The sequence below is a fragment of the Serinus canaria genome, chromosome 13 (assembly GCF_022539315.1).
Source record: "Serinus canaria isolate serCan28SL12 chromosome 13, serCan2020, whole genome shotgun sequence".
Taxonomy (NCBI): Eukaryota; Metazoa; Chordata; class Aves; order Passeriformes; family Fringillidae; genus Serinus; species Serinus canaria.
Window position 1 is genome coordinate 12,688,995 of NC_066327.1, and position 10,210 is coordinate 12,699,204.

Below are 10,210 nucleotides of genomic sequence, written 5' to 3' on the forward strand. Positions count from 1 at the left end.
CCTGATTTTGAAAACAAGTACAGCATGGACTTTTTGCAGGGTATGAAATGGGCTTGCAAGGGATGCCTTGTGTTGTTGAAATGTAATGACAAGGTAGACTCTAAATTTTGTAGGAGATGGATGTGATTCCTGAGGCTTTTGCAAGGCATTATGAGAAAGGAAGGTTTTTCCTAGACCACGATGGCAAGCTGCTTTCAGGGACACTCAGGTGTGTCATGCAATTAAGAGACCTTTATCAAAGACATGCATTTCCCAACCCTCTTCTCCAGTGAAAGAATTTTGGTTTTGTTAAAAAAAAAAAAAAAAAAAAAAGGAACAAATCCTGCTAGTGCCTTGCCCTGCCTTTGCAGGAAATTGGCAGATTTTCAAATCAAAGGTGTCTTATGCTGAGCAGCCCCATCCCCAGCCATCCAGGTGCTCCAGCACACCCCTGGCAGCACTCTCAGACAATAGCCAGTGCTGTCCTTCATTGCTGAGCTTCAGGCCTTACCCCACTAAAGTCTGCCCAGCTTTGAAGGTAAAAACTCAACTTCTAGAGCTGCCTCCTACACTAAGGACAGTTCATCTTCTGGAGACTGCAACAACTCAAGGTGCCATCACCCTGTGCTGCCAATGGGCTCTGCTCACACTGGGTGACAGAAGGGACCAGCCCTGCTGGGAAACTCAGCAAATTTGGCCTTATGTCTGTCAGCCAAGGAGGAGTAAATAACGACCAAGGGGATGATGGACACGGTGCCACGTTTGAGAGTAACAGAGGGGAAGGTGCCTGGTTGCTGCAGCAACAAGGCTGGGAAGATGAGTTTTTTCTTTTGGGAAGATGGGTTTTTCTTTCTCTTTTCACCTGCCAATCTTCCCCCCACGTCAGGGCTCTGCTGCTGCGGGAGACGAGCAGTGACATTTACACTCCCACTAACAAGCTGGTTCAGTGATGGGCAGCTCTGCAGGAGAGCATCTGGAGTCACAGAGCCTGAGCAGAGAGGAGGGGAGTGTCCTCTCAAGCACATAGAATAATTTGGGACTTTTTGTTATTATGAGCATTAGTGGGACAGGATCATGCATGGAAACAGCAGGCAGAGCCTCAGTGGGGCACTCAGGGCCTCTGACCCTTCATGTGGGTCAGGTCCTGAAGCTGATGGGAGCAATGAGATGTCACTGCTGCCCAAAGAAAATCTCTGCATGTCCTGCTGGGAGAGGGAAGGAAGAAAAAGGATATTAAAAGGAGGATTTGCAAGAAGTCAAGCATCACCACAGGAGCAGTTTCACTTCTCAGCCTGTTCATAGCAGCAGGCTGTGCCATCAGCCGTGCTCCCGCAGTTCAGCATTCCTCAGTGCCCCAGGAATCTGCCTTTGGCTCTTGAGAGAAACCTTACTAAGGAAGCAGAAGTGAAACTCAGGCTGCTTTTTCTTCCCTGCATCTTTGCCCACCACTGTGTCTCTCAATGCTTTTTCTTTGCCTTCTGGATAAGACACCATTCAGTTTACCCAGAGTGTCACAGTAATAATAGGAACAGCAGTAATAGGAGTAATAACAATAACAATAATAATGCTACTGCAAAGTAAATGTAAGAAAAACATAACAGCTCCAAAATGAATTGCAGTGGTGGTGCAGGAAACTGCTTTGGGTCATCTCCTCTCTCTTACTGGTTGTTTTGCTGCTGGCACGAGGAGGAAAGTGGAATTAAGAACCAGCAGCCTTTCCTGGTTGCCAGACTGCTCTGCCACTGCAGCCAGCTGAGGAGGTGCCTCATTGGACCATGAAGCCCAGACTGGGGAGGAAATAAATATCATGGCAAATAAACCCTGAAATCTGTGTATTCCCATTCCCAACAGAGCCAAGGAAGGCAGATTTCCTAAGGATCTTTGGCTGCAAGTCAAAGACTATAGTATGGATGGCACTGATCCATTTATTTGAAGGAGAGCATCAATGGGTTTTCTCTTGTCTAGCGTGTGATCCTTTTGCACAAAGCTTGGGCATTCCTGATATTGTGGAGATTTCCACCCTTCTGTTAAATCAAGATTAGGCTGACAATCATTAGTAATACACAGATAAACAGGCTGCTCCACCAGCATCCCTGTCCCCATTCCTCCCTCTGAGCAGAGGGCATGTGCTAATCAGCCACATTTCATTAAGAAACCAGGCTAAAGGATTAGGATGCTGAGTAGGGCAGCCCCTTTTTAGTGTCTTTACCCCTCCCTGAAGCTGGGGCAGCTCCTCCAGACTGAATTTTAAAGGACAAAGTACCTGATATGTTGCAACACAGTTTCCTCAGAGTAATCGCTCTGCTTTTCTACATCTCCACTAAAAAACTCCCAGCATTTCCCAATTGCTGCTTAAAAGTACAGCCAACAATCTGCAGAGAAGAGATGACTGAACAAACATACAGTCAAGCCTGAGGGGAAACTGCATGAAGGCAGATTAGAAAAAGACCAGAGAAATAATCTTTCAAATATTGAAACCGCAGAAATTAAGAGGATATTTTCAGAAATCTCTCATTACAGAGAGCACACAGGAAGCATCAAGATTTCAACCTGACCAGTGCATGAAGGTTGTACAAGAGAGAAACCCAATTTTTCCACCAGCACATGGTGACCATGACAAGTCCCTTGTCAAAGTGATCAATCAGCAAAGCACAGAAAATGAGGTCACTCGTGGAGTTTTTTCCAGCAACTGAAACTCAGCAGGGATGGGCCCATAACAACCTTTGCATCTTTCAGCAGAGGGTTCAGGATGGAAATTTCCTTCCCAAGGCACCAGAGCCCACAGTGGGAGCTTCAGCTGGAAAGAAGCTTGGCAGCTTGCATGGGCAGTGGGTCAGATGAAGGAGAAATAGAAGAAAAAATATCCTTTAAGCATTCTTGACTAGAACCCACTTTTCTTCTAATTAAAAAAAAAAAAATCATATTCTCTTCTGTTACAGGAGGTTTTTTTAATTGTGAAAACTGAGATGTTTTCATGCCTTGAGGATTGACTTTTTTGCCTTCAAACCCTAATACAGAAAAAGACAGAATCCTTTGCAAAACATACTTGCCTAGAAGACAATACCAGTGTCAGGCAGACTGCCCTGTACTGAAACCTTCCATGCTCATGTTGAAGTTCCAGTTTGGACCCTTTCGACACCACTCCAATATCCTTTTCTGATTCCTGAATCCCCTCCCTTCCCCAAAACTGTCTTGTAAAACCTGCCAAGAATCAACTGTCCTACAAGGGCAAGGAACAGGCTGTGCCACCCACCAGCCCACGTGTCCATGGAGCAGCAGAGAGGAACACCAAGAACTTTGCAGAGGCTTCCTTACCAGCTGCAGACACTTCCACAGGCACCAGTGTTCTCCTTTAACTGTGTGGCTACATCTCAAATGAGCCACGTGCAATTTCCCTCCCACGTCCACAGGGCAGGGCTGTCAATGCTGCTCAGACTCTGGTGGCCCCAGCAGATTTGCACTGAGCTGCTGGGCTGGCCCTGGGGAATCTGTGCTGTCAAATAGGTATGGAGTCAAAATTGCAGAGCAGCAGCAAGCATGGAGCAGGGAACCCTGTCTGGTTCACTGTAGAGAAAAGCTGTCCTAGAAACAGGAGCCTTGCACATGGAGCTGAGCCAAGTTTGGGATCCTGTTGCTGGCAAGATTATCTCACACCCCAACTCGACCTGGTCATCGTGGAGGAGAAGGTTTTGAAAGCTGCAGGGGGTGACATCAGGGTTAGATGTAGGAACTTGGTTTCCCTCACAGTGAAATGAGTCTTTCTGAGCTTTGTCCGTTCCCCAGAGAGCTGTGACGATTCATTAGGCAATTGTAAAATCAGAATGTGGCTGCTGACTAAAAGTTGTGGCTCATTAATAGCCCTATTTATTGCCAACCAAATAATTAGCTTAGACATGCATCGGCAGGCCTTGATTGCATATGAAATAACTCCCTTATTACACAGAAATCAAATGAGTTTCTGAGGACAGTTCAGGTGTCACCTCAACCCCAGAATCAAAAAGGAAGAGAAAAAAAAAGGGAAGAAAAGCCCATCCACTTCAATGTGTTGCTCAGCAACAGAATTTGCGGGGGAAACAATCTAGGAATGAAGGAATGAGCATTTCCAAGAGAACAGGTTATTTCAGGCAAGACATCAGGGACGAGCAAATGTCACAGAGGAGGAAAACTTCAATTTTTTTCTCCTCCTTTAATCAATAATTCAAACTAGACATTTTGGATAAAATAAGCATTTAAGTTAGCTGATTGAAAAACAGAGATCCCAAACCTTTACCAAGAGTCACATTGCTGAGGAAATGTTTATTTGTTTGTGTGAGGGAAAAGTTAGATTTACTAGACACCGAATTAAAAATTGAAAAACGCTCTTAGAAATGTCACTTGTTCATTTAAAGAGGAAGATGATGCAATGCCAGTACTGCTATATTGTACAGCATCCTTCCCAGAGCAATCCCATATTAATTTTGTTGTTCTCCTTTCCCGTGTGCCCTCCTTCCCCTCCCTTCTCCTGTTTCTTGCAGGACAAGACGAGTGCACTGAGCCTCAGCAATGTGGCGGGGGTTTTCTATATCCTCATCGGTGGGCTCGGACTCGCCATGCTGGTTGCCTTAATCGAGTTTTGTTACAAGTCCAGAAGTGAATCAAAGCGGATGAAGGTGGCAACCCATTCCACGGCCTTTCACACCTCCTCTCTGATCCTCCCCCGGCTCCAAAGCTGCCTTCAGAGACGGATGCAGACCATGGGTGGAAAGCCAAGACATAGGGATGATGAAGTGACTGTGTCACTCAGCTTGCTAGAAAGGAATAGGACCATCTGAGGAAGCTGAAAGAGGGTCAAGCGGGCTGTAATGGGGAGCTGATGCAAGATCAGACATGTGTCAGAATGCTAATTCAAAATCCAGGCATAGAGCAAAACCACACCACAAGCAGCAACAGAAACACATTGAAATTCCTTAAAATGAATGAAGGCAGACTATGGCAATGTGTGTGCAGCATGGATGAAGTGTGCTGGGGCTGGTGTGATACAGCCAGTGCTGCAATATGGAAAAATCCCCAAACCCAGGCTCCTAACAGCAAGATAAAACTGGGAGAGTGCAGTAATGATTCACATCCTGTTGTTCCCTTTGCTGGCACCCTGCTGGCATGGTTTCCAGGCTGACAACATCAATACATGCTCAGAGCATTGTTGCCCTGGAATGGATGATCTGGGCCTCCAAATCCCAGAATGATGGATCCTCTTTGAGAGAAATTGGCCTCCAATATCTCCCATAATGGTTTTTTAAACTCCACCCTGTCATGGTCTTGCAGAAGCATATTTCCTACAGCCCAGGAGATCTGTTTCAGCCCTAAAGTCTGGTGTGCCTGAATTTCTGAGTGTTGTGTCAAGAGGGGATTAGATTTGAGAGCCTTGGAGATAGACATTTAATGCAGAACCTGTGGAGCACATACATCTGGGCAATCCCTTATATAGATACCGTGGTGTTAGGGGAGGCAGAGGGATGTGTGACACATTCCTTGTGTTCTTGACCTCTTCCATCAGCATGGAATTTGTTATGGAAATATGAAGCATGCAGTGAGTTTCAAAAAAATCCAGATAGGTTTTTATTTCACTGAAACTCACCCAGAATCAAAAGGAAAACAAGCAACTGCTTCTTTGGGTTTTATGTCGCCATTTCACAGCATGCTCAATGTTTTGTCAGCAATAATAACATTTCTAATGCACTGAAAATGTGCTACAGCTCTTTTCCCATTAAGGTCCAGGAAATTCCACAGGCAAGGAGAGGTACCTTAAGCACAGGGGTAAAATTATATGAACAAATAGTGTCTGTGGAACTACAAAGATTACATTATAATTTGTGCCCACTGTAAAGCTAAGTATGGCACAAGTACACTGCAAGAAAAGTGTCAGAATGCAATAGTTCAGTAGCTATTCCAGATTTATCTGTTAGGGATAATTCTTCACCTGAATATCACAGTCCAGAAAGAATGATGGTGCCTTTGGAGATAGCTTGAATGGAAAGAAACCAAATTGGCTTTATTCTTTTAGTTAAATTGTTCTAAGCAGGTTGTTTCCTTAGATCTCTGAAAGTGAATGTTTTGGATGTAGCTGGAACAGGAAGATGAAATTTTGTTTCCTGAATTAGGCTTGCATTTCCTAGTTACCTCAGTCATCACTGTAGACAAAAACACAGGCACATGCTCAAGTTCTCACATGAGGAAAGTTAAACATATGTTTGCAGTGAATCAGAGTCCACCGTGCATGACAGTCCTGGAGTAGCAATAGCATCTCTATGGGGGAAGTGTGTAAAATACCTCTGCTCAGATCCAGGATGACTGTTCTTATGTTGTAGAGTTTGAAGAGGTTTTTGGCATATGGCACTGATGCTTTATACCCCAAAATACTGCTGAAACATTTAATTTTGCATGTAGAAGAGGTGTGAATGAACAGAGCAGATGCAGTAGGGACATGCAGAAAGTGAGAGTCTGAATGGAGACAAGGAAGGGGAGAACAGTTACAGAAAGAACACTGGTTATTATTATAATTTCTCCAGCATTGCAAAGGACAGGGGGAGACCCCCCCGTCTTTCCTAAAAAGGGTTTTTGTTTAATCCCACAGCAATCAATCAACGAAGCCATACGGACATCAACCCTTCCCAGGCCGGCTGCAGCAGGAGGCAGTGGAGAAAATGGACGTGTGGTCAGCCACGATTTCCCCAAATCCATGCAGACCATCCCATGCATGAGCCACAGCACTGGCATGTCCCTGGGAGCGACGGGATTATAATTGGCCTTTTGACCCATTTCCTGGGTGAGAGCAGGGGCAGCCCAACTCCACCTCTCCAGAGCCAAAAAACATACCCAACACCAACAAGACAAATGATGATGACAGAAGGGACAATTGGATGGATCTTCTCAAGGAAATCAAATAAATTTCCCTTTTTATTTGCAAACAGATCCACTGGCAGGAGAACAGAAACAGGTCTGTACTGCAATAAGGAGAGTGTGATGGGATTTTACAGACTCGTGAACCATCCCTGATCAAAGAACCACTGGAACACTAATGAGGACTATGCCATTTTGTTTTAACTTGGTTGTTAATAAGTCTTAGTGTGTGCAATATATATATTTTTTCTTACTAATTCCTGTGGTGTCAGGGTAACATCAGCCCTTTCCCCCTTCCCTGCTCAGTCCTTCAATCTGGTTTAGTTTGGGATGCAAACCACAATGTCTGAGCTATTAAAGGCAAGAAAGGAAAGACCAACGTGTGGCAAGTAGAACTCAGTGCAGGGTGTCAGCACTGACCTCTTTTGTCCATCCTGGTTCTGCCTTTGTTATTCTGTGGTGAACTTGGGCTGTGGAGTTATTGCAGCGAGGCAGACAGAGCTGCCCCAGCTCTCCCTGCAGCACGAAGGACTCGATGCAGGAAGAAACCTGAACATGAACACGAGGCTGTTTTACAGGGGGAGAAGTGATGGGTGAGTTTGGAAAGCCCAGGTAGTGTGAGGACAAAGCAGTAATTCTTCCAGAGATGATGAGTGGTGATTCAAGAGGAAAATCACATGCCTGGAGTGGAGAGTGGCAGACTGGAGCAGAGGGTTGGTCTAAGATCACGGTCAGCTGCTGAAGAGGGAACGTAAAAGTGGTATTTATTCCCCTCACGTGTGACTCTCCTGCCCAGGTTATTGGGGGCTAATAAGCAATTGTGAACCATTTCTTCATTGCTTAGCTTCTGTGTGTGCTCCCTTTCTGGTGGTCACATAAGGGAACCACCTCGGGCCAGGAACAGGCCATCTCTAGACATCCAGTTCTAGACAGCTGCCAATTAACCAGCTCAACGTGCCACAAGTCATGGGCTGCCACGGGCACACCCTGCCCTTCTGCTCTGAAATCCCCTTATGGCCATTCTTTCCTAACTCAGAGGGACATTTTGTAGGTAGCTGGCCAGAATGGATTCCTGGAAGGAGCTGCTGAAGCAAACCAAGGAGGACATCAAACAAGAACTTAATTCAAGCAACCATGACATTCAGCAGCATCAGTGCTGGTCACAATCTCCCCACCAAGCTGGGGCCTGTCTGGGTACAAAGCCAACCGTAGCAGATTCCCACTCGTATCCTTAGAGAGGGGGAAGCATCCACAAGACAGGAAAGCAGGCTGCTGACCCCAAACTTGGTGTTGCAGAAACCCACAGTGCCAGACAGGCAGCTGGGGGTCCAGCCACAGGCCTGGAGGTCAAGAGGGCAAGCATGGTTTTCCAGAACCACACAAAAGGTTCATTCTGTGAACCTCTGGCATGGACAGACAAATGCTTCCTACCCTGGTGGACCTGAGACACTTCAGGGGTGTGACATTCTCAAGTGAAGGATTCCCTGGGGAACATCTGGTGAGGGAGAAGATCTCTGGGGCACAGTGAGCCCACTTGGCCTGGTCCCATCTCACTTATGGCAAATAAAGTTCAAAGGTTCTCACAGAGTCCAACAAATACCTGTCCAGGGACTGAGCTGCTGCTGGAGCATTCTGAGCTGCTTTTTCTCATTTTCTTTACTCTTTTCTGGTTTTTGCAACATAGCAAGAGAGGAGCCACGAAAAAAGGGAAGGTGAAGAGAAAATGATGCAGGGAAATGACTGGCACGGGTCTATGAGAAGAATCTGGAAGTAAGGCTGGAAACTGTGGGAATACCAGTTTCCATTTGTGTATGACTGTGCAGAGCAATACATTTACCACTTCTAACACCAGCCTGGTCTGAAGCATCTGCTCCACTTATCCATTTGTCATGCAACAGTTTGGAGACCAGCAAGTCAGAGTCAAGGTCCTGGGCCTGGGCACAGCATGTCGTGTGCCAATGTTTTCCACTGTCCAGAACTGGGAACATTGTGATCTTCATCTCTCATCACTGAACATGAACTCTGTTAACAGCCACTCCAAGCACCACTTCAGGGCGCTTTCTGTTGCTTATCATTCTTTTGAACCTGCTTTTCTTAATTTTAATGTCAGTTCTGTGTAACGCTAGCACAAGTGGAGGCATCCTTATCAGCACAAGCTCTTTTTTCCATGTCCAGAGCCCTCAGATGAGTCTCCTGTCCCAGCTCTTGTCGTGTTCTGGGCCAGTGTGGTGGGAACAGGCTACTGGTGCCCACCAGTGCCCCATCCTCCTCCAGGAGCAGGACCCCATGGCAGCAGGTCACAGCAGTCTTGTGAGCAGCAGCACTGCTAGAACTGGCCACCTGTGACATGAAGATATGAGATGCAGCTGTGAAAGGCTTTTAATCAGTGGAGGGGTTACAAAACAAAACAAAACAAAAAAAAAAGGTGAATAGGACAAAAGCGTGGAAAATGTAAACTTGTAATATGTATTTTTACTACACTTTTCTTAAAAATAGAGTAATGGTAAAACTCTTAAAGACATTGACATTTTTTCTCAACAGGATTCCATATTTAACAGTTTTGGCTTTCATTAAATTTTGCTCTTTGGTACCTGGATCTTTTATTTAACAGCTATATTTGTTTTAACTCTCTTTTGGTTTCTCTTTCGTTGTTTTATTTTCTTTTCTTTTGGCAGTACTGCAAAGGATTTTGCTTTATCAAATGCAATGGTGTTTTTCTTTTCACATTTTCTTTTTTTGAAGCAACATTTTTATAGGTAATTATTATTTACACAAAAAAAAAAGGAAACTATCAGCTGGAATTTTAGAACCAAGGATCCATGATCCATTTCTCATACCTGTCCATGCCGTTTTGTGCCAGTGCTGGATGTGTGGAAATGAAAATGATGTTACCCCTCAGGCAATATTACCCAACCTGAATCAAAAGAGATTTCTTTGATTTTTGCTGTGTCTGACTTGTGAACAGCAGCCAAATAAACTGCTTCAGGTTGAAATTGGGAATCTATCTAATATTTACCCAAGAGTCAGGAAACTAAATATTCATTGGGTTCAAAATTAATGATTTTGTTTCGTTTGGAGTCTTGTGGGGTTATTTTTTGAGGAGGGCTATTAGAGGATTTTAGCTTGTTTATACAGAGAGAGAAGACATGGCCAGCTCAGAGAAAACTCAGAACCAGCACTGGTCCAAAAATCCCTACCAGGATCAGCTTTCCTAGGAGCTCCCATGCTGTTTCAGAGGCTTGGACATTTAAGATGCTTCTCACTCAGTTTTCACACAACTGACCTGCTAAGTTCCTCATCCAAAAGCCTGTTGAGGGGGGGAAAAGAGAAAGATTTAAAGGGTGTTGGACATTTA

The 10,210-nt window shown here is 45.0% G+C and overlaps 1 protein-coding gene across 2 annotated transcripts in view; it reads left to right on the forward strand.

Annotated features, from left to right (window-relative positions):
• GRIA1 (glutamate ionotropic receptor AMPA type subunit 1) overlaps positions 1-9,760 on the forward strand; it is a 119,938-nt gene extending 110,178 nt beyond the window's left edge. For both annotated transcript variants that reach the window (XM_009091473.4, XM_009091474.4), the window contains exons 15-16: positions 4,494-4,628; positions 6,569-9,760. In XM_009091473.4, coding sequence (XP_009089721.1) covers positions 4,494-4,628; positions 6,569-6,757 — 324 coding nt within the window. In that variant the 3' untranslated portion in view covers positions 6,758-9,760. The remainder of the gene's footprint in view (positions 1-4,493; positions 4,629-6,568) is intronic.
• Positions 9,761-10,210: the final 450 nt, after the last annotated feature.